The sequence below is a fragment of the Panonychus citri genome, unplaced genomic scaffold, assembly GCF_014898815.1.
Source record: "Panonychus citri isolate SS breed McGregor unplaced genomic scaffold, ASM1489881v1 Contig00034, whole genome shotgun sequence".
NCBI lineage: Eukaryota > Metazoa > Arthropoda > Arachnida > Trombidiformes > Tetranychidae > Panonychus > Panonychus citri.
Window position 1 is genome coordinate 59,112 of NW_026515439.1, and position 24,866 is coordinate 83,977.

At 30.7% G+C, this 24,866-nt stretch overlaps 6 protein-coding genes across 10 annotated transcripts; 2 read left to right on the plus strand and 4 right to left on the minus strand.

Annotated features, from left to right (window-relative positions):
* Positions 1–294: 294 nt before the first annotated feature.
* LOC128397636 (uncharacterized) lies at positions 295–2,914 on the minus strand. Its single transcript, XM_053358375.1, has 7 exons — positions 2,888–2,914; positions 2,713–2,764; positions 2,408–2,545; positions 2,038–2,331; positions 1,662–1,948; positions 1,499–1,598; positions 295–1,394 (listed from the first exon to the last, which is right to left on the minus strand). Exons 4-7 carry the CDS (start codon positions 2,184–2,186, stop codon positions 1,391–1,393), a joined length of 540 nt encoding a protein of 179 aa, XP_053214350.1. The 5' UTR covers positions 2,187–2,331; positions 2,408–2,545; positions 2,713–2,764; positions 2,888–2,914; the 3' UTR covers positions 295–1,390.
* Positions 2,915–3,100: 186 nt separating this feature from the next.
* Positions 3,101–6,274, plus strand: LOC128397633 (zinc finger protein 782-like). The gene is made up of 4 exons (XM_053358371.1): positions 3,101–3,697; positions 3,947–5,257; positions 5,391–5,813; positions 5,890–6,274. Exons 1-4 carry the CDS (start codon positions 3,650–3,652, stop codon positions 6,013–6,015), a joined length of 1,908 nt encoding a protein of 635 aa, XP_053214346.1. The 5' UTR covers positions 3,101–3,649; the 3' UTR covers positions 6,016–6,274.
* A 517-nt stretch (positions 6,275–6,791) lies between these two features.
* On the minus strand, positions 6,792–8,081 carry LOC128397637 (uncharacterized). 3 transcript variants are annotated; one of them, XM_053358376.1, is made up of 2 exons: positions 7,609–8,081; positions 6,792–7,103 (listed from the first exon to the last, which is right to left on the minus strand). In XM_053358376.1, the coding sequence occupies exons 1-2, from the start codon at positions 7,945–7,947 to the stop codon at positions 7,050–7,052; spliced, it is 393 nt and encodes a 130-aa protein (XP_053214351.1). In that variant the 5' UTR covers positions 7,948–8,081; the 3' UTR covers positions 6,792–7,049. The 3 variants fall into 3 exon arrangements, with proteins under 3 accessions (XP_053214351.1, XP_053214352.1, XP_053214353.1); XM_053358377.1 differs by having other exon boundaries at positions 6,792–7,189; positions 7,609–8,078; XM_053358378.1 differs by lacking the exon at positions 6,792–7,103 and adding an exon at positions 7,249–7,528 and having other exon boundaries at positions 7,609–8,077.
* A 27-nt stretch (positions 8,082–8,108) lies between these two features.
* Positions 8,109–10,474, minus strand: LOC128397634 (vesicle transport through interaction with t-SNAREs homolog 1B-like). 3 transcript variants are annotated; one of them, XM_053358373.1, is made up of 4 exons: positions 10,297–10,474; positions 9,872–9,945; positions 9,117–9,425; positions 8,109–9,012 (listed from the first exon to the last, which is right to left on the minus strand). In XM_053358373.1, exons 3-4 carry the CDS (start codon positions 9,202–9,204, stop codon positions 8,474–8,476), a joined length of 627 nt encoding a protein of 208 aa, XP_053214348.1. In that variant the 5' UTR covers positions 9,205–9,425; positions 9,872–9,945; positions 10,297–10,474; the 3' UTR covers positions 8,109–8,473. The 3 variants fall into 3 exon arrangements, with proteins under 3 accessions (XP_053214348.1, XP_053214349.1, XP_053214347.1); XM_053358374.1 differs by lacking the exon at positions 9,872–9,945 and adding an exon at positions 10,113–10,177; XM_053358372.1 differs by lacking the exon at positions 9,872–9,945.
* A 2,502-nt stretch (positions 10,475–12,976) lies between these two features.
* On the plus strand, positions 12,977–19,412 carry LOC128397624 (uncharacterized protein DDB_G0292186-like). The gene is given in 4 exon segments (XM_053358363.1): positions 12,977–12,990; positions 13,643–13,883; positions 15,211–16,375; positions 16,378–19,412. Coding segments are annotated over 4 exon segments (3,345 nt in total). The 3' UTR covers positions 18,303–19,412.
* A 243-nt stretch (positions 19,413–19,655) lies between these two features.
* Positions 19,656–21,164, minus strand: LOC128397639 (rhodopsin-like). Its single transcript, XM_053358379.1, is given in 2 exon segments — positions 19,656–20,571; positions 20,573–21,164. Coding segments are annotated over 2 exon segments (879 nt in total). The 5' UTR covers positions 20,791–21,164; the 3' UTR covers positions 19,656–19,910.
* Positions 21,165–24,866: the final 3,702 nt, after the last annotated feature.

Sequence of the window (24,866 nt, forward strand, 5' to 3'; positions counted from 1 at the left end):
TGAATGGGCTGATTAGTCTGTAACTTGTTGTTAATTTGTTAATCATTAATTGGTGATGAATTTTGAATGTTGTTGTTGTTTGTGTTGCAGATGAACCTTTTGCCTTTGATATCATTTCTCTTAATTGTGTCACCTCTTCGAATGATTCTTTGCCGTTAATGGCATAAACTAAGATGAACGCACTCCAGAGTTAATTGCGAGTCTTCTCATCGCTGGAAATGAAAATGTTCCACTCATCCAATATCTCAACGGAAACCGTTCCAACCTCTTTAATCTCATATTCACTTTGTGGAGCTCTTCAACTGTTGGATTATGTTCATTCAGAAAAGAATCATATAAGAATCGTTTGATTATCGCCGTTTTACCCACTTTAGATGAGCCGATGATAACTAATCGATAATCATCTTTATCATTTCCATGAGATGGGCATGAGAATTGCAATTAATTCGCTGGATTAATAAGTTCGCTGGACTGGAACAGTTTTCATAGACTTATGTTTTTCGATCTCACGACACATTATTTCTTGTTGCTATTCATTAAAAATAGAATTGGCTGAGTTGAACAACATTATTGAAAGATACAAAAAAAGAGATGTCCACCTTTAGAGTCAAGAAAAATCAATGATCAACTTTTGTGTTTGATTTAATTCTTTCTCAGATTTGACCAATAAAAAGCTGTTGAGATTATTAGTCATCTTTGCTTGTTCAACTACAGGGCATTTCACCAAGTTTCCAACAACAAGGTTTTTTTGAATAACTTTTTTGTTTTTGAGTGTTCAGACCCTAGACTCGAGTTATGGTAGTTTAGGCGATACTCAATTGTCATATTAAAATATCAAGGTCATTCCGGTCATTTGATGGTCACAATATAACTAACTTGCAATCATGAGGCTCCTAACGAGTTTACAACTTGTGGACATTTTTAGTTGCTGAGATATAGCGTTTTTGAGGCAGAATCCTTTTCATTAAACTTTCATTAATTTGCTCGTATCAAAGAGCATGAGAGTCGAGAAATCATTATCATTTAGGTACATGTTAGTTTTTTAAATTTGAATCGATTATGACCATCAAATGACCTTGAAACCGTATCCTAACAAAATGACCGGAATGACCTTGATATTGTAATATGACAATTGATTTGTATCCCTTTGGTAACCTTTAAGTTTGTCTCAAAATCGATTGGATTAGATGTCGATGGTTAAATTGAAGGTCCACCGATTAAAGTACCAGGATTGGTTCGAGCGATAGTTTTAAACTTAGCCCATTCACCGTTGATTGTTGCCCAATTAGAGTTCATCTCAGTTTTTACTAGACTTGGTGATTGATCAACTTCCCTTTTCATTGAATCTAATATTCGATCACCTTCGGTGAACATATTATTCAAAACTCCTTCACCTAAGAGAATTAAAGTAAATAATTAATGTGGATTAATTTAAACTCTTATAAAATAATAGAAGAAGAGATGAAAGAGAAAACAGATCAACTAATAGATTACATACTTATTCTTTGTCTCAATCGATTGGTAATTTTTTCTTTCACAGAATAAAAATATTTGAAACCATCGGGAACCAATAAATGATTCAAAATTTTCACTATTAACTAGACGATTAAATAACATAGAGATTGAGTTAATTGTGTCAGGTAACAATTTAAAATTCGTACCTGAATTAAAAACAGCGGCGACCATACAAACATGGCCTAAGATAACGATTACGATTGAAAGGGTTCGCCAACCATTAAGACAACTAATCTCATCTTTTGACGATTTATTTTGAAGTACAATTGTGAAATTGCGACGAATTGAGAAACAATAAACTAACCAAGCAATTAAATGATCCCAATTAGTGGTTAATTTACAATTAGTTTCAATGATTTTCTCAAAAGGCAAATGATACAAATCAAGTAACGTCGAGATGATCAATAGTAAACCTAATATAATGAAACATGTACTAGAAAAACAAAAAAAAACAACAACAATTAAGATGATTATCAGGTGACAAGTGAATTAATTTGATTGTCATGATAATTGTGGACTTACATGATTAATTTTTCCGACCAATCAAAAGGTAAATCATAATAGGTTTCAATTTTAATTGCATCGACAACCTTAAGAGAAAGAAAATGAACATTTGGACTCTTCGTGTTCGTCGTCAAATTAAGAGTTGAAATTAATTGGAAACAATCCATATCTTAAATTTCTTCTTGATTCGATTAGATTATTCATTTGATAGACTAAACCATATCGATGTTGATTTAAATCGTAACCGTTTGGTGAAATTGCTAAATTGTCCATTCAACTTGTCGAAAGTCATTTTTCAAGATTTTGTTAAATCTAATCCATTAGAGATGAAAAAAAATCAAAGGTCATTCTTAAAATAACACTTAAAGGTCATACGGAGGTCGTTTACCTGAGAACACATTTAATGGCTCTAATTACAATTGTCAAGTCAAATTTACCTTCCAAGATCAGCGAATCAAAAAAAATTTTTAGAACATTTGATTAATTGGAACCAATAAAAACTTCTCTCTCCACTAATCCTTAAAACCTTTAGAAAAAAATAATAATACATAAGTAAAGAAAGAAACATACATGTAATAATAAGAAAAATGTTGGAAGTGAGAAAAAAAATGGCGAATTAAAAACCGAGATTATAAATTGAAATACTGAGAAAGACAATTTTACATGACAACACGAATTCTTGTCTCAACTTACGATGACAAAATTGTTGTCCAACCAAATCGATCATCTTAACATCAATACTAACCTAAAGAGAATTAAAAAGAGAAAAAAAATTCTTTTAATCGCAAAACCGCAACTAAAAACAAAATGGAAGCAAAAAGAGAAAAGAAAATAAAAAAAGAGAATAGAAAATTTTCTCAATACTTACCAAGAGTGTAACATATTAGGTGGTCACCTTTGACATGGCCAATACAAAAGATAAACAAGTGTCAACGTCATAGAATTTCAAGTTTCCAAATAGAGAGAAGAAAATTAATTCTCATTCTAAATTAAATTAAACTTGTAATAAACTTTAATTAGTATCGAAATTAACTAATTAAGAGGCAAAATTTTCTCCAACAATTAAACTCATATGTTGATCGTTTAAAAGAAAACATTTAACAATCGAATCGGTTAATCGATGTATCGATCATTATTCTTGCCTGGTGTTGGTTTTGAGATTTTTTGTTCACTTGGTTTTTTGGTTTGGTTTGTATTTGATTGGAATTGTAAATTAATTGTTCTTTACGGTTAAACTAATTTAAATTCTTTTTCTCTTTTATTAATTTTTCACAATTAATTTATACCTTATCACTTACTTAACCTGTGAAAATTGTTTAGAGTCTAAATTTGGGCTCTAAATTACCAATTACCAAAGTCTAAATTTTCACTTTTCTATCTTTTTCTCTCCTTTCTTTTCCTGTTCTTTTTTTGTCTGTTCAATTGATAAGCTATGATTTTCTGACTCTTGTTGTTATCGTTTTTTTCTCTATTCAACTCTACAATAAACAATCAATAAATATGTCACTGGTCTTCATATTCCTTAAAAAACGTTTATCTTCTGTTTCCAGTGTCATAAAAGTTAATTAGAGCCTTAATTATTAAATTATATCACCTGGCTCAAAATACAAAATTACCCAATTTACTGGCCATGGATGATTTAGGCCTCAGCTCTCGGCTGTTAGGCTTCAAGACAAAGGTAACCTCATTTTCTGTTCTTTTTCAATTTACTTCATTTTTTTCTTCTCGTTTACTTCTCATTTTGACTGAGAGGTTTCAAACTCTATCCTGTGTTAATACCTTTGTTTACACTTGCAGAGTTTGATCTATTTACTCAGCCTGTTTCTCTCTCTCTCTCTCTCTCTCTCTCTTTGAGTTCAATTGATAATTTTGCCTTTTGTTTATTGTGATTTTTAATTCATTTTCTATTCCATTTGTTTTTAAATAGATTGATGATGCCGTGGCCTTGGTTCCGGACATGACAGCTGAAGAAAAGCTTAGAGCTGTACAATTTTGGAATGTTGTCTCTGAAAAATTGCAGGGAATTGTTAATGACAGTGCTGCTGACATTAATGCGCTTATACCTGATGAATTTGGGGATGATGATTTAAATAAAGAGACGAAAGAATTGGTAGAAACCATTGAAAATAGTAAAAATTTTGATTTTGATTCAAGCTTGACCAGTGGAACAAGTTTGACTGCTCAGCCTGAAGATGAATCACTCGATTTTCCTGATATTGCGTCGACTAATCTATCGGATACAGGTTTAGATTCACCAGCAGACAGTTTATCAGATGCTAGAGTTAACGATCCAACATTATCGTTAAATTTATCCAGCTCTGAACAATCACCAACTGGGACAACTAATATTCAATCTACTCCACCACACTCACGATCACTTGTTGACACAGATGCAAATGATACTCTTTCTATGAATGGAAATCTAAATGAATCAAACGATTGCGAGATTGATGTTGATCAATTATCAGTAATGGAAAATGAATCTCTTCACTTTTCTGCTGGTAATGTTGATGAAACTCAAATTGGTGATCTAACCAATATAAGTACAGATGCAAATGTCTTATATGGTTTGGAATCAACTGATCGAGCCAATGTAATCCAATCAACATCACCTAAACAACATTTCAACAATAATACGACTGTTGAATCATCCATTCAAGACAGTAACTCGAGTCTGGGAGAAAATCTTGGAGCGGAAAGTGAGAGTAGTTTCATCAGTGAAAGTGGAGAAAGTCTAAATATAGATCGATTTGGTGTCTCTCACGTTTCATTAGAAATGGAAACTGATACTAATTCACTTGAAACACTTATGGTTAACCAATCGACCACGAATGGCCTAATGGCGACAACAGTTGACAATAATAAGATTTTAGATCGATCAAATTCTATCCAATCGAATGGAAATGTTTCTCTCAAGGTGAACGATGATGATGATAAACAGTATACCTGCGATGTCTGTGGAAAAATATCCAACAGTCATTCTGCTCACACGAGTCATAAATGGACTCACACTAAATCTTTTACTTGTGACGAATGTGGAGCAAAATTTTCCACCAAGGGTAATCTTCTGGTCCATCAGCGTCGACACACCGGCGAGAAGCCTTTCGCTTGTGACAAATGTCCAGCCATATTTTCAACCAAGGGAAATTTACGACGACATATTAAAGCTCATAGCGGTGAAAGATCATGGAAATGCGAAGTCTGTGGATCAAAGTTCACAGAGAAGAAAAGTCTCAAGGTGAGTTTTTAATTAGAAGAAAAAAATTCATTACATTTTTATGCTTCTTTCTTTTCCAAGTTATTAATCTTGTCTCTCTTTCTTGCTCCCTGGTTTTTTTTAACTTTTCTTGTTTCATGTAACCCTAATTTAGGTGCATATGCGTCGTCACACTGGAGAACGACCTTATAAATGTACAGTGTGTAACAAAGCCTTCTCCCAAACTGGAGTACTTCAAACTCACATGGCTCTTCATTTGGACGAAAGGAAATATCTCTGTGAGATGTGTGGCAAAGCGTTTCGACAACGATCTCAGCTTCGGTTACATGTACTTCGACACGAGGGTGTTAAAAAATGGGATTGCTCCAATTGTGCGGCTAAATTTCTGACTAAAGGTGACCTGGAGCGACATTTCCGTATACACACTGGAGAGCGACCTTATGTTTGTCCACTTTGTGGTAAAACTTTTACTCGACAACAATCACTCAATGAACACTCAAATCGCCACCTTGGTTTGAAGCCATATAATTGTGACATTTGTCATAAAAAATTCTCGGAAATGTCGGCCTGCTACAAGGTTAGTTAAATAATATTCATTAAATTTTACTCATTAATCAAAATTTCATCTCAAATTTTGCTCTATCTATCAACAGCATATCAAAATCCACAAAAAGCAGCAACAAAAATCTGAATCCGATAATCCTGACCTCGTTAATCAAGATTTTCAATCAATGGAATCAACTATTGGCGATCATCTATCTCAGCCAATCCTTAACTGACAATTTGAAACCGTTGGCAATTAAGATTTAACGATTCGAAGCTTTTAATTGTGTGTTGCTATGAAGCCATCGTCCAAGTTAATCATGATTAGTTTCACTTAATACTAATGCATCTTTCCAGCCATTAAAAGACACCATAAGGGTCTAAACACTCATTAAGTAATTTTTAATAGTTAGAAGTTTTCTTTTTATCTTTTATGTGTTAGTTGTAAATCAGCAACTACGAAAGTGATTAATACTTTTTCTTTTGTTTTCTCAATATTTCTCTTTTAATTATAATCATCAATCAAGAAAGTTAGAGACTAACTCAATGAGCCAACGAATGATTTAAATGATCTAAATCATTTACAAAGGTTTATCTCAAACTCTTTCTTTCTTTTTTCTCAAATAATCAAATGCAAAACAATTTAATTAGTTTATCTTCTTCCGCCGTCTTAATCATCTACATTATATCAAAGTTGATCAAGAGACTTAATTGGTAACAATTTAATAACTACTATTATATACAAAAATCAAACTATGTACTTTAATTATGAAATGACAAACATTATGTGAACTCTTTTTGCTTAAACAATTAAACAAAATCTGTAGCTTTCCAGGCTAACAGACCAAAAAAAAAACTCACTCTAATCACAATTACCTAATCAGCACAATTAAACAAATTACTTTTTTCTAGTCACAATTATCTTTACAATGGAAATTAATTTTATTGGCCAATCATTAAATCATCAATTACTGTCAATCATCAATCGACTAAGTGATAAAAACATTGCAATTTCCATATGATTCAATATTTTAATCAACGATTAAATAGTCAATTAGCTGAGTAGTAATTAAGATTAATTTAGTTATTACAATTTTTTATTTAACTCTAATCCTTTTTTTTTGAGTTTTCTGGTTTTCGGTTGACAATTTTTGTTTGTTGACATTTTATTGATTACCAATTGAATTGATTTGTGTGATATTGGTAAGCAATTAAATTGTTGCTTTGTTAATTGTTGTTCGGTGTTGATGTTAAAATGTGTCTTCTAATGTTAATTGTAAGGTAAATTATATCCAATATTTGATTGTAATAAATGATTCACTACCTGATGGGGACAATTTAAATTGTTTGGGGAATACAAAGATAATTGATATAATCAACGTTGGCTAATTACCCTCAAGGACTTTGACACTAATTGTTAAATTAATCAAAACACTGAATTAATAATTCCTATTAGTTAAATGTTATCATCAACAGAGAGAAAGTGTTTAACTTTTTATTAATTAAATTACTTTAATTTGTTAGAGGGAAAAATTGTAAAAAAAAAGACAAATTAATCAACAAAAATAGGAGGAAATTGTTGATTAATTTAAAGTATAGATTAACAATCAATGTTTACATTTAACAATTAAAATTGATCATCAATCAAAATGATAAATCTAACCAACAACATCCAAGGTAATAAACTAATCGTACTGGAATCATGATCAAAGATTATTAATCAGTTAATTTCCAATATTATCATTTGACCTAATTGTAAGTATTAGGATGGATTTTGATTACTACGATATGTTGATTAGTTAATGATAACAATTAGTAAATCAACTCACCTCAATACAAGCTTTGGCAAGTTTTTCCCTCTCGAGTAAGTTAAGTTGACCATAAGCATTAAGGATCACCTTTGATCGGGCACAAATTGTTGTTAAATTTGATTCGTCATTAAAATCAACCACAATTAGACTAACATCGTTTAGATTACGGTCCATTTGAATGGCCACTTGAGTTAAGGCCACTTTTAATTGCGATTTGTGGTGTCCAGCGATCGCTATCCAACGAGGTTTCTTTTCCAATTCCAACCATTTAACCAAATTTCTCAATACATGTTTACCTGTATTTCCATTGGCACCGAAAATGATGAAGTCGAATTCACGTTCGGACATGATTATCATTTAACTAACACTTAACATCTAAATTTTGGTTAACACAAATCACTAACAATTTACAATCAATCTAACAGGTAACAATTTAAAACTGGTTACTATATTTAAAGAGTTAATCAACATTCAAATCTCACTCGTACGTCTTTGTATCCATAGAAACAAACTAATAATTAAGATTCAAGGTAAGTTTAATTTTTCAATTGATTTATTAAATCATTGATTTTGTCGATTATTTAATCACAAGTTGGTTAAGAAAGTTGTGAATTAATAAGTGTAAATATAAATTGATTAGTTAATGGTCATCTCAACAATTAAACAAAAGTTTCAATCTTTTTTGTTTTTGAATGTAAATAGCAGATAATTTGAAATATAATCATAATCTGTTTCTTGATTGTTTTGTGACAGCAATCAGTTGATGATAAAATATAACATTTGGTTAAATATGTATGTAAATATTTGATTGAGATCACAATTGGAAAGTTGAATTAGTAACGGAAAATTGATCAGTATCAATCTGATTGATTTTGAGTCTAAATTATCTAAAAAATTTCCAAAAAATAAGGCAAGCTAATATCGCCATCTCGATGGCAATTATAACAATTAAGAGACACTTATTAGTGATCACTCGTCGATTAATACTTCTTAGGATTACATGGACTCTTTTCAATTGGTAGCCAGTTTCATCAAGTCGTTCTCTGGCTCGAGTTAATGTTTCCCGTTGTTGGCCTAATTCTGCGATCACCTCAGTTCCAATGTTCTCACTTTCTTTGGCAATCATTTGAGCTCGAGTTAAAGACGCTCCAGTTTTCTGTAAAATTTGTATCCCTTTGGTAACCTTTAAGTTTGTCTCAAAATCGATTGGATTAGATGTCGATGGTTCAATTGAAGGTCCACCGATTAAAGTACCAGGATTGGTTCGAGCGATAGTTTTAAACTTAGCCCATTCACCGTTGATTGTTGCCCAATTAGAGTTCATCTCAGTTTTTACTAGACTTGGTGATTGATCAACTTCCCTTTTCATTGAATCTAATATTCGATCACCTTCAGTGAACATATTATTCAAAACTCCTTCACCTAAGAGAATTAAAGTAAATAATTAATGTGGATTAATTTAAACTCTTATAAAATAATAGAAGAAGAGATGAAAGAGAAAACAGATCAACTAATAGATTACATACTTATTCTTTGTCTCAATCGATTGGTAATTTTTTCTTTCACAGAATAATAATCATCTTTTAGATCTTCAAATCGCTTAGAAGAAGCCATGATGTTCTAATGGTTAAAATGTCGGTAGAACTGTGTATATATAAGCAGAGAGTTTAAAGAGGTTAATACACTGTATCTGGGTGGCGAAGGAGCTTCGACCCAAAAATGAAACTTGTCAGGCCAAAAGGTCAATGCGTGGGAGAGATGGTGAGGTTATATCAATAGTGATGCTGTTGATTCCAATTTATGTGCAAAGAGAGAGAGAGAGAGAAAGAAAATACCTGTGGATAGAAAGAGACAAAGAGAAAGTTAGAAGGAGTAAATATGCTGTGAGGGGGGAGAGAGAGAGAGAGAGATGATATTGAAGAGAAAAGAAGATCGCAGAGATTGCTTGGTTCGAATGTAGGTTAAAAGATGGATCGATATCGTTGAGAATTATGGTGAGGTCGAGAGGGGAAGGGATAAGACACGGAAGTAAAAGTGGCTCAATTTTCGTTAGAAGGAAGAACATGAGAAAGAAAATGAAGAAGGAGGAAGTTGTGAAGAGGTAGAAACTATTCGAGGCTACAAGTTCAATGTGCGCAACTTTGACTCGTATTTTACGAGGCAAAGGACATTAGTTCATTCAACTTATTATTGTTGAGTTGAAAAACGAAACCAGGCCATTCGAACAATAACAAAAGTCAACTCTTTTTTTCTTCTTCTCTCTCCTTAGATCTCTCCTTACTCCTTCTTGTCTTCATCTTCTTCTTCAATTTGGGTTTGTCTTGTTTGCATTGTTGTTCTTTCACTTATCTTCTCCTGTGGGATAAATAAACAAGAAAGAGGGAGAGATGATTATGATGATAAAAGATGAAAATTACGAATAGAAAAGGGAGAGATAAAGAGAGAAAGTAAAAGAAGAAGAAGAAAATAAATTCAACTCAGATCTTTAACCAGAACTTTTCAGGATATTGACCTAAACTAACCTCTTAATTTCTGTTTCTGGGTCAGGTTAATGTTATCATAGTATCTTCACCTCAAAGCCTTTCCCCTTTACCAAACCAATGAAAAAAAAACAACAATAATCAACAATGATTTAGACAAATTGACAATCAACCGAAACATCAAAATCTGATAACGAATTGAAAAAACATTGAAAATTTTTCTCACCATTTTTTTCATCCATAGAAACCGAAACGAAAAAAGAACCAATCACTTACATTGTCTCTCTCAATAATTTACTCTAAACTCCAAAAATGATTAAAAAGAAAAAATTGAAACAAAAGAGAAATCAATCAATTGTTACCATAAAAGAAAATTAATCAACACTGGAAAAGATTAGAAATTAAAAATCATAATAAACAAGAAGAAGAGAATAGGATAAGTGGGCGGGGAGAATAGAAAAGCTTGAAAGAAGTTGCGCAAAAATTGAATTCGATTGGAAAACTGAACATTCACAAAGAGACTTAATTGTGATCAGTCTGTTGATCTTAAAATTAAATTCTAATTGTGATGAGATGAATTTAATTTTCTTTCAAATGAGCAACAATTGAAAACATTTTCCATGAGAATCTTCATCATCAGTTAATTTCTTTTTCTTTAATCACAAACCAAACTGAGAGAGGAAACGTTTCCATTTCTATGACATAAGTGTTAACCAGTTTTCCTTTTCCGACCATTTTGTTGTTCTCTTGTTTTTTAATTTATCTCGTTAATTGTTGTCACTATTTGGTAACAATTAATTGTCTTCAGTTTGGACTATTCCGTTATCACCATTGATTCAGTGACAATTAACCATCAATTGGAAAAGGCAATCGGTAAGTTTGATTTCTCTTTAGGCTTAAGGTTATTTCTTGTTTTCTACATTTTATTTGGCTTTTTTTGTTCTATTCTCTTTTGGAAATTTGTTCTTTTCTCTTCTGTAATTTTTTTGTTTTCTATTTGTCTATTTATTGTTAATTTTATTCTTTCTTTCTCTCTGAATGTTCAAGATTCCATGTAATCAGTTATTTGTTGCCAAAATTGTTCAGTTTCTGTTTTTCTCTTATCTCTATCCTGACAGTTACTTTTTCTCTTTCTTGTTCTCTTTCTATTTCTCTGTCTATTTTTCATGTTTACAGTTTTGACCCTTCACTTGTTGTCAAATTGTATTTGTTTCTATTGATTAAATTAAATTATAAGTCACTTTTCTTGACAAATTAATTTAATTCTATTGTAACTCAGCTTCGCTGTTTAATATAAACATTTCCTCGTTGATTTGTTCATTTTTTCAGATTATCTGTTAGATTATCGATTCTTAATTCCAATGATTTTCATGTATTTTAGTGATCGACTTTTTTCTGTCTTCTCTTTTTAATTTTTTCTCAATAATTCATGAGTTCTCTCTTTCTCTTCCCATCATTTTCCACCATCTATATCAGTTTACAGCATAATAATAATATCTGCGAATACATTATGAATATTCTGTGTGGAAAAAGATTTGATCAGTTTCAGAGTTTGATATGTAGGTCAAAATGTCTCTCTTTCTATGTTGAAACTAACCCTGTATAAAGAGAGAGAGAAAGAGAGAGAGAGGGAGATTCACCATTGAATTATAAAATCAATTTTCACTCATTTCTCTGGTGTAAACGAGATTAATACAATAATTTGATTACCTGTCAATGAAAAAAAGCCAAAACAATTGCTAGGAGAAAAAAAAATATCTCCACTTTCCTCTTCCCAATCAATCATATTATATATTATGAGAATACAATAAACAATATCCTGATACAGAAAGAAGTGAATTCAATTAGAGACTAGTTAATGTTACTAACAATCTAAGGCTAACATTATATAAATTAATTAACCAAAAAATTAGGTCGATCACAAATTTCTCCAAGTCCAGGATTGAAATTCTTGTAATTAAAGCTACTTATTATTGATAGTAACAGTCTAGAGATACTATTTGATTGTAACTCTTGATTATTATTACACAATTCCCTTTACCTTAATTGTCACGTAATAGTAATAATCGCAACCCTTAATAGTGTCCAGTCGAAATCTCCTACTAATTGTTGATTAACTCTCATAATCAAGGTTATTCATAGAATATTTTTCCAAACCAATCTACATTTCCAAGGTCTATTTGATATAATTTCTTTTTCGACAATTAATTACAATTTATTAATTTGATTGTTAATCATTTCCCACCGATCTAATCTGATTTACTTCTGTTCCTTATTAGTATTACAATGATTTTTCCCCTAATTTTAGTTATAACTTTTGGAAAATAACGAGAAATGATAATTATCATTGATTTTGTTATTTATCAATCACAATCACAACTAAATTAATACTACCTGAATCCTGATTGATTGAGTTTTAATTGTTTCCATTGAGATTTTTAACAATTTTTTACCAAATTGTTATTCATTCATTTCCAATAAAATCTTTTGAGATTATTTTTACAAATTAAACCTAACAATTAATATTAGATTAATTAATTGCAAACAAGATAATCAAATCAGTTTACAAGCTTCCGTATCAAATTGATTGATTGTTTTGTTTTTAATCCTCAGTTATAAATCTAATCTAATTCAGTAATAGTTATTTTCCATAGATTATCAATCCTTTTGTGGTTATTTACGATTTTTCCTAATTATCTTACAATTAAACCTTAATCATAAAGTGAAATTTTCGGGAAAGGTCAATTAACTAATTATTGATTGTAATTTAACAATAAAAAACAATCACTGTGTATGTAACATATTATCACTTAGATTGATTAGTTGATTGTCAATTAAATTGCTGTTCGATATGGAAACAATTAGAATTAGAAAATAACAATTAAAAAATATCTTTTTGTGTCTCTATGGACTTGATACTGTAACATATCATATCTTAATTGGACAGAAAAAAACATAACAATTTAGTTAATTGTTGAGATTATTGGTATTATTATTATCGTTTTTTGTATACTCAAAATTAATTGTTCCCAAAAAAATTATTATATTTTCAGAATAAAGTTTCAAGTGTTGATATTTTTGTTAGTTTCCAATTGCGATTTAATCACAATTAACTTTTTCCTAAAGCTCATTCAAATTATTTAATATATTATAAATTAGCTTTGATATCCAAAGTCATCTAACTGTAAACAATATTTTCATATTTTCCGTCATTTTCAATCAGTGATTATAATCAGTTGATTACCATTGTGATTAACTTTCTAATCAGCTGATTGGATCTTGATAGTAATTGTAAGCAATCAAAAGAGACAAGTTGATTTGAAACAAACACAACAAACAATTTGACTGTGTACGTGATTAACAACAACTTTTTCTTGATCAAAATTAGCCCAGTTAATTGTGTAAAATCCCTTCACTTGTATATTGAACTGTAAAAAATACACAGAGTTAATTGTTATACATAAGTGATCAAAATACATGTGTTATAATTACCATTATATCATAATCATATCTACATAACTAATTATTGATTCAATTTAATTTAATTTTCTCATAACCTCCTTAACAATTAGTGATCTCTTATTGAACTATCTTAAACGTGACCTGAATTCGTTTGTTCCGTTCAAAAGTGACTGGAATTTGGATGATACTTATCTTAATTCATCGAAACCTTACCTAATGATCAGGATGAAAATAGTTGAGAGACAAAATTCATTAACTGATTGGGATATAATTACCGTAGCTGATTTAACTCGTGCCGCTCAAATTGCCGCTACTCAAACAACTTCAGTTGCAAATACTTTTCTCCACAAAGTAAGTATCCTAAGACTAACCTTTAACTCCTTATAATTTAATAATCACAATCGATTAAACTTAAAATATAAACATAAATCGATTTGATTTGATACATTCCACTTCGCCGCTTGATTATGGGCTATTCAACCCACCCCGTCGATCGTTGATCTAATCTAATACAAAAACACACACCTTCTTAATCTCGATAGTTGATAATCCATGAGTCCAGTTTCTTAGAAATCAAATGTTAATTAAGTTGCTCTAAGAACCTGATTAGGACTGATTATTTTCTCCAATCAATTGATCACTTACCGATTTTCTTAAATTAGTATTTGACCTTCAATCGGAGATTTAATGTTTTCATATTTTCCTTTGAAGTACATTGACTGGATTAATTTTTATTATCTTCCAATTAATCAACCACAAAAAAAATTGATTTAATCATCATCCATGTCTTTACAATATATTACAATCGTAAATTAATATCACAATTAACTTTTCCCCCTTAAGCATTGATAAGCAACTACAATTTAGTGTTTACAATTAAGAGGCTCGTCCATTTTATTGTTTTAATTGTTGTCTTTTATTGTTGATTTTTTTGTGGGTACCAATACTTAACCCAGGATGAGCATATTAATCAAAAAAATCATCTTACCAACTTAATTATGATAATAATCTTAATCTAGTGTTGATTTAATTTCCTAATCATTTACACTCTGTGATCTTTTTTTTCCATTGGCCTCATAAGCCACTAATCATTTTTTGATTATCTTTAATTACCTGATGATTGATTAAACATTAATTTATCCAAAAAAAATAAGGCGATGTTTCAATCAAATTAATCAATTTACGCAACTTATTTTTACATTGATTGTAAAATTTACGTTATATTTATATTTTAATTGTTGACATAAATTACAGGCGACAATATTTTTACCTGTATTTTAATTATTATTACCCTTTTGTTATGATAATTTACTTACCTGAAAATCAAATTAACAACATAATCAAATCAAGTCAAAGTCCTTTTGTTAAAGGTAACTTTGAATTGAAACAATTGATTTTAATCATTAATTAGATTAATTTTGATTTGATATTCAGAAGTAATTTATGATCATTAGTACCGTTGTCACTAGACGCCTCTAGAATTTATTAGTTTTATTATAATCAATCAGATAATTGTTGTTGCAATAATGGTCGTAGACAACGAACACACATGTTAATTGAATGTAGATAAATCAAATCAAATCAATTATGTTTTTTTATGACAATTCAAAGGTTAATTTTAATTTCGAAATAATAATTTCTCATTAATAAATTGTTTCTTTTTTATTTGTTACTTTAGGTGGAAAAAATTGTTAGCAAGGCTTTTAGTCGATCTGCAACATCAAGTCCAATTGAAACGAATCCAAGTCCATTGAATGAGAAACAATATTACACTTACTTGGACGCTCAAGGTCGAATCAGGTCATTACAAGAATTACGAATTTCAATATTCCGACGAGGTGTTGACCCGATATTACGTCGAGCCGTTTGGAAACATTTACTCAACGTTTACCCTCCGGGTTTAACGGGAAACCAACGATATGAATATATCAAGGAGAAAGCGGAACAATATCATAGAATGAAAACTCTGTGGACTTCAATGGTTGGCTCAGATGAGACGGTCGATAGTACCCTTAATATGGTTCGAAAAGATGTTCTTCGAACTGATCGTATGCATCCTTTTTATTCATCATCTTTACCACCGTCATCTTCAAGCTTATCAACATCATCAGCTGATCTTGATAATAACCCTAACGTGGTCAGTTTACTTAACATATTAACCACTTTTGCCTTAAATCATGGAGTTAAATATTGTCAGGGAATGTCCGATTTGGCCTCACCTTTACTTTATGCAATGAAGGACGAAGCACAAGCTTACATTTGTTTCTGTGGATTAATGTTAAGACTTCGAGAAAATTTCACAATTGATGGTGAAGCGATCAGCTGTAAATTTGATTATCTATCTCGTCTACTTCAATATTATGATAGCGATTTTTACTCTTACTTAAAACAAGTTGGTGCTCAAGATTTACTCTTCTGCTATCGGTGGATTCTTCTTGAGTTGAAACGGGAATTCCCCTTCGATTGTGCTCTAACCATGTTAGAAGTTCTCTGGTCATCAATCCCTCCCGTTCCTATTGATGATCTACCCCTTTACGATGAAGGATTTCGATATGATCTTGATAAAGGTTCAACTCAAGATGCATTAGTAATGGAAGCCGATCTTGCCAATATGGCCACTAATTTGGCCACATCGGGTAAAGGTTATCACTCTCGATCTAATTATCACCATCAGGGTTCATCAGATGAAAACGATGGAGATGTTGAAGATGCTGAAGATGAAGACGATTCTGCTATTAAGAGTAATAATAAGTCCAGTAATGGAATTGATAGTAGTAATTATCAGACTAATTGTGATAATAAAAAAAGTAATAATTTGATTAATGGAGTAATCAACAGCAACAATCCTCATCGCGGAAATCATCACTCGGTTCAAGTCGAAATGTGAAGATACCAATTGTTAATCGTCGTTATCCTCGTAGTGGTCATCACAAGTATGGAGATCAGTTCAGTTTGATGAACCATAGTTTACCAGAATTTGGAACTCGAACTTTTGAATGTGGAGATCTTGAAAATTCTGGATCCATAAAGATAAATGGTCTCTATTTAAGTCATCATATCGATCATCAACGGCAAAGGTCATCAATATCAGCCTCATCAGCAACATCTAATCATTTATCATCATCACCATTGACAATAACATCAGTGAACAAAATATTGCCCCAAGATAATCATGTTCATAATACAAACATTAATCCACCAAATGGTGTAAAGGTTAATTCAAATTCGGCATCGAACCAATCAACTCAGACCACTCGAAGCTCTTTACCTCATGTATTGAAAGGAAATCGACCTCTTCGGACTATTCGATTTCTTCCAAAGATTTTATCCAACGATTCTAGAGAAATTGATTCACCGGACGCGGAAGAATCAATAACTAAGACGTTCAATTTTCCACCAAAAATGATTGACAAAGGATTCAGCATTGACAGTGATGGTGATTGTCGCCGATTAACCAGCTTTGAATCAGTCGGTGGTTCCTCTAAAAATTCATCTGTTGATATTGAGGAAGATGGAGATCCATCAGCAACAGTTAATCATCACGATTTAAGAGGTGGAATCCATGGAGTTGGTGGATTAGCGGGAATCAAAGGTGGTGAAAATAATACCTCAACATCTTCATCTTCTAGCTCGTCTTCAGCTGCGGTCAGATTACGATGTCAACAAAGGCGTCGTTTATTTTGTCGGTTAGGCTCGAGTGGTGGTAGCGGTCAAACTGGTGGTGGAAATAGTTTGGGTAGTTTTGGACGGGATAATAGTGAACCAAGTTCACCTTCATCATTTCATTCGGGTTCATTTGTTTATCCCAATAATGTTAATACCTCAACTCATGAAGTTGAAACCGATTGTGAACAAGATCTGATTGTCCATTGTAATGGAGAGTATACCGATTCTCGGGCTAATAATCATCAACAAGATTGGATTATCCCTCGGGGATTAGCTCGCAGTGTTTCCTATGAATGTCTCAAAAATTTCACCATAACACCAGGGTCTCCCACCCAAAATGGTGAAACAACTAATCTGATCAACACAATTAACATCAATGACTGTGCCGGATCATCAAACAGTGGATTAGTCATACTAGAAGGAAGCTCTAGTAACACTGGTTCAGGTCATCATCTCAATACTGCTGGACTTACACCGAACAGTGATACCGCTGAAGCGGGTGCACTTTTAGGATCACGAAACAGTAATACTCAAGGTTTAGAAAAGGAAAGATCCGAAGGATATGGTTCGGGTTCTGATCCATCTGACCTCATGTCGGAAGTTCATTCAGCTTTTGGTGGAACCCTGGACGGAGCCAAATCTGATTCATCTTCATGTTCATCACTTGTTATTCTTAATTCAAATGGATCATCAACCAACGAATCAAATCATTCACCTCCACCATCTTCATCTTCATCTTCATCACCATCAAATAACAATACAAATAATGTCGATATTAATAACGACAAAATGAAAAACACCAATAATGGAAACATCAATGATGATAAACCCCTTTTACCCTCACCCACTGAATTGGGTTCATCCAATGCATTTATGTTGTTCCTTTGTCTCACCATATTACTTCAACATCGAGATAAAATAATCTCTTCCGGATTTGATTGTAATGAGATCGCTGTTTATTTTGATTCTTATATTCGTCGACATAATGTTCAATCTGTTCTCGAAAACGGAAGGTCACTTTTCCAATCTTATCTTAACCAGTGGCATCAAAATGACAATGAAAATAATTTATCACAAGAATTTCCTCCAACATCATTTAACTAAATCCAATAATGACCAAAAAAAAAGATTTACAAACAATTACTAAATTCATCTTATTATGAATGAGCAAAATTAATCCTGTTTGAATGAAAATCCAGTCAATCGACAACAAAAACTTTCAACTAATCAACAATTTACCATGATGATTACTAAGAATCAGTATTATCAATTATACATTACTCATCAATTCCCTTTGATTGTTTACAATTAGCTGTTAATTTCCTTTAAGAAAAAACAAACCTCGTCATCATCTTGATCATATTTTTAATTGTTTTAACTTCCTTTTAATCAACTTTGATTGTCTTGATTTTTTACCATCATCATATTAACTTTTCATGATTTATTATCATTCCCTAAATTGATTGATCATCCAGTTTTCCCTAAAGAAGGATTGACAAACCAAACAATTAACTAATTACTATCCAACAAAATTTTATACACAAATCAGATGAAAAAGAAAATCAATTGTTACAAACAATTTAAACACTTCTTTCTACAACTTTAAAATCACAATTTAATTAACTACAATTACCTCAAAAACTGTGATCGTAATGCTAATTGACATAAATCATCATTTTTTTTCATCATTTTCTAAATCACAATCAACTAAACAATTTGATTGATTGATTAACTTGAATCATTGCTAATTATTAATTTACTTGGTAATATGGAAGGTGAGAAAATTTTAATTGTTTCTAATATATTAATCAAATTTGATTTAAACATCATCATTATCTTAACTATTGATTATGTTTATCAATATTTAAATCATTTTATACACTTAAATTGTTTGACTCTCTCCCTAATTAAACTGAAATAATTTCCATTGAAAACAATTTAATCTAATTGTTGCAAACAAAACCCCCCTTTCTATTGATTATTAACTGATTGTAACACCTTTTAATTGTTTGTAAATTATTGATCACTGGACACAAAAGGAAAATTGAACAATTAAATTTGATTGTAAATGTTTTCCAAAACAATTAAACAAACAGATTCAAATGTGAAGCCAAAATAAACAAACGGTTTAATTATTAATCTTGCAAAAAATTATGTGAATTTTAATTTTATTTGTTTTAATTGTGACAATTTATTTGTAAAGATCAAAAATAATTTTGAATAACAATTAGTTCAATTATTTAATTTCTTTTCACCATTTCAATTAGTTTTACATAAATATCGTTATCATCTAAATAATTATCATATAATATATCAACTTTAATCACTTCTAATATAATCCTGGACAATTAAAGAAAAATTATCAACAGATAATTAAGTTAATTGTTGAGAGAAAAAATTTTCTTCCAACAAAAAGATGAGATTTTAATACGACCCTGATTCCCTTCTTTTTTTTTATCGATTGATTTTCTTTAAAATTTGTTGATATGTTAATTTGAATTGTTTTTAATCCTCTTGTAATTAGATTTAAATTAATTGATGAGAAAATTAAATTCTATTGAACTTGTGGTGGTACTATAATAGCCAATGCTATGGATTAATTGGTGTATTTACATTTTGGAAAGTGTTTTAATCTAAAAGGGTAAATGTATCTTGGAAATTGGTGTTGATTTAAATTCTGTGTCTTCATGTTTGTTTTAATGATGATAGAGGTTAAAATTTAGCTATTTTTTGCCATCTATTTGAAGATGTTGATGTTTTACTTGGTAACGATGACCGCAGGGAGGATGACCTTTGAAATGATTTAACGCAACAATTAAAAAAACGCTTCTTCACCTCAAACTTAATTCTCGGATGAAGATAACCATAAACAAAGGGATCCATTACCGCTGAGGTTTTGGCAAACATTGCCGGTAACATGGCCATGGTTGGTGTTAATAGAAGAGGATTAATTATACCAATTAGAGAGACAACTGCATAGGGTGTCCAGGTGATCATCCAAAGTGTAATTAAAGCCATTGAGGTTCTAACGAGACGATGTTCAAGTCTAATTCGGTGTTGGGTTCGCTGTTGAATCATTATATTATTATTTATGTTACCATTGGTTGGATTATTAGTACCACTACTGTTACTATTGTTACTGGAGTTTTCGTTATAAATGTTGGTACCATTTCGGTTACTCGAATGATGTTGACTAGGATTGTTACTGTGATGATCGTTTAAAGTTGGACTTGGAACTGATTTTGTGGCATAAGTTTCAAAACGAGCTGATGAACGATGGGTCGCTCGATAGATGCCAACATAAGAGCCGATAATTATAATTGATGGTATTACCCAAGCTCCAAGGAAAAAGATGAAAACAAAAGCCTTGACTCAATTTAGTTGACACATAATCAAATGAACATGTTGTCAAATGTCCTTCTGGTATATAATTGTTAAAGAAACCAAATATGGGTGGAATTGTAAACATAAACGAATACAACCAAAGAAGGATAATCAACACAATTGATCCTCGATAATCAAAATATGGTTGAGAAAAGTTCTGATGATTAATTGTTAGATAACGTTCAAAAGTAACCGCTGTTATTGACATAATCGTAACTGTCCCTGAAAGGCCACCAGCAAATCCATAAAGCTTACAACCTTTTCCAAAGGAATAAGATTAAAGAAAGAAGAAGAAGAAGAAGAAAAAAATGGATTAAATCAAAGAAATCATAACACAAAATTTCATCATCATCATTAAGATACAACTTGGAATCATATTAGTAATATGATTAGCAACGGAACGATTTTTTTATTTCTCTTATTTTCTACAAACACTCCGATTACACACTTGAAAGTGCTGGCGAACAACAATCAAAAGCTATAAAATTACAAAGAAGCAATTGAAACGTAAAAAAAGCCATTAGGACAATTAAAATAGCCTCTAGTGGATTAACTTGGATGGTAATGAAGCAAGAAGTTAATTTGATCAAAGGTAAACCTCTAATATCTTGAGGTTCAAATTGTGAAACTTATTACACAGAAATGATTATATAAATACAACAAGCTTTATAAAACATTGAGACGAAACCAGGGAGAAAGTGAGAGAGAAAAGTTCAGAATAATCTGAGATTAACCAAGCAAATGAGAAAAAAAGGAGAATCAAAGACAAATAAACATTTGGAAAAGTCAAGGATCACAAACGACAGGATAATATCTTACAGATCATCATGATTATCATCGTTATCCCCATGAAATTTATCTTGCAAACTTCATCTTCTTCCTGATAACTTGGAGTAAAAAAAAAAGTCAACACTAACTTCAATTTAAACTGTTACTCTGCAATCAGAATATTTGATTTCTATTCATCCTCATCCTCATCCTCATCTTTACTTTTTCTTTTTCACTCCAACTATTTACTTAAATTTAATGTCTACTTGAATCAATGGAGATGAAGAAATGATGATGGCAAAGACGATGGAACTTTACCTGTTGAAGGTAAAAAGAAACTGGAGAGAAAAGAAAATCCCGAAAACTTATCATCATTTTCTCTCTTCGTAACTCGAAAATTCATCCCGAACGTCTTATTTCATTCCCTGAATCTATTGATGTGAAATGATGATAAAGTTATCATCAAGTTCATTCTGATTCTGATTTGATGATAATAATCTTTATGATGTTTGATATAAATTCTCATGTTGGAAAAGAAGAAGAAGAAAAAAATAATGGCCAACATTTGACTCGATGGTAAACATTGTATCTCCAATTGAATTGCTATTCCAATTTTAATCATTTCCTGTGAACTCAATTCGAAGCAAATCCCTTGGTGATCAATTAATTGTCAATCAATCGGACCAATGACTCTTTTTCTTTCATTTGTCCTTTTAATTAATATTTAAAAACGATCGTTAAGTATATCAGCGGATGTGATTTCTCATTAATCTCAGAATTGATTAACTATTCAATGAGTAATTCATCAATCTAAATCCAAACTTTTTCCATCATCTATTAATACATGGTATTAACATCTTAATACCAACAATCAATTATTCAATTATATTTTATTCATAAACTATGGTTAACTCAAAAGTTAATCAGCTAAATGTTACATCATAATAATAACATTTTTAATTGTATCTTCTTGTCTTGTCTCATTTCAGGCATTGGATCAATTCAATTGACGATAATTGAATAATTTCAAGTTCAAGCTTTTGTTGGTACTAACAATTGGATCACGTTTTCCATTTCAATTTAGTTATCTTGGTGTGAAGGACAATCAGAGGAAAATTAATAACAAGTTGATATAAAAGTTCAATTCCTTAATCATGGCGAGAAAATGTAACAAATAATTTCAATCAATGAAAGAAACTTTAATGATAATATTAACCATTGAAGCTTAAATTCATGAAATTCATGTTCATGTTGAGAGGAAGACGAGAAGAAAAAAATCAACTAATATATTTATTTTTTCCCATTGCCAAAACTGTAAACCAATTCAATTAACTTAATCATCAACACCATGATCATAATGCTCCTGGCAATCTAATATTCAAAAATGATTCCTCAATGGATTTGACAGTAATTGAAATATTAATGTTATCATTTTGTTAGGTAACATTTTTTTCCAGGTAAATGAATACGATCCTTATATTAATCACCTTCTACTCCTTAATATCAACACTGAACAATTTGTATTCAAAATATTAACAACATTATTATTATCGCTACCTGATGATAACCTTGATAAAAAAATTCCGTATTTCTGAATACAAGAGTTAAATTGCTGGTTAACCATTAACTGTATTTTCCTGACTGACTAGTTAACCTTGCGATTTGATTACATTATTGAAGGTAGAAAGGAATCAATTTGATTAGTTTTAACTAATATTTTCCCCTGACCAATGAACAGATACAATTAATCTGAAAATAATTGATTGATTTCATTTTCATGGGAAAATCTGAAAATTTTATTTGACTGATTTTCCATCTCGACAATTAAAACAAACTTATCTTTTGTCTTTAAACTTGGGTATTTAGTATGGATGTTAACACTTTGTCAACTGAATTTAACCATGACAATTAACTGAATCTCAACTAAATTAATTATATTTCTGTTGTCTATCAGTTTGAATCCCAATTAACATATAAAGTTAATATGATTTCAAAGACTTTGGTTCAACGGTTTCTCCTCATTATGAGAATGATGTTGATAAAAGATGATCTCAAGTTCTGAAAATGTTGAATTCCAATGATTCTTGAGATGATAACATGATGAATATCAGAATTATAAACATGATGATTAAAATGTTAGCATTTTTTACTCTCTCTCTCTCTCTCTCTTTGCATCACAATTATCCAATTGATCATCATATTATTTATCATCCAATTTACCTTTCATTACATTTCCATCTTCACCTCGATGAACTTAATCATTATCTTAATCATCATTATCATTAACTTGATTTGGTTAATTCAGTTGACAGATAAATCAACCATTCTCATTATCAATTGTAATTAGTCTTGATGACGGTGATTATACCAGTACATTAAATCACGTTGAAATGTTTGATTTTCACTAATCAAATTAAAGATTTGATTCATTTTTTTCTTTCCTCATTCTAAATTGTTTCTGATTATTAAAGTTGATTTTGTTCACCATCTTCTTGATTGTTGAACTTTTTTCTTAACCAATTTTTTAGCACATCATCAAGGTAATGTCAACATTAATTTCAATTTTCAATGTCTGATTCAGCAAAAAGACAATGATGATAATGGGATGAAAATGATGATATATACTTGTGAATCTATGAGATGGTTAATATTATCATGAAGAAGATAAAATCTATGAAACTATTCAAGAGGTTGATTATTATCATTCTTACAGTTGAGTGGAAGATATTACAATTCAATCTTCCATCATCATCTTCATCCTCATCTTTAATTCAATCCAATGTAATCATCTTGATGGCTTCAGTTTTGTTTTTCATTTATCATCATGTTCAATCAAAAATTCATTCAATCAGAATTGAAAACAATGAAACATTTTCCATTTGAAAAGATGAACATTTTTTTCATATATCAATTGATCAATAGATATTTTTATTATTCCTAATGTTTGGACAATTTATTAATTGCTCTGAGTTATTATAACTCAGAGATTGATGTAATTGTCTAGTTAAATTGTTACGATTAACTTGCTTCCGACAGAAGAGATTATTAATTTTTAATTCCTTTTACTCTAATTGCAGATTTCAAATTGATTTAAATTACAATCAATATGATCCCAATAGTGTTAATATCAAATCTAATTGTTGATTACTAGGAAATTGGAAGCAATTAGATCAATTGTCACGTTGATAATTCAACGGATTAGAGTGAAACTGGACTAAATTTAAACGATAATCAGGAAATTTAATCTAATCACACCTCGATTGGTTGATTTAACAATTAATCAACTAAATCTAGTGTTTCAAATGTTTAAACAAAAGCTTTGAGAGTTATAAATTCAAATCACTAATCACTTTTGTCTAATGTCAAGATTTACAATTAATTACGATCATCATTCCCATCACAATGAGCTAACAATCAAGGTTATTAGTTAGAAATTCAATTAACTCCAAATCTAATTAAACTTTAAATATAATCAATTCCCAAATGATTGCAATTTTTTAATCAATGAGATGATTT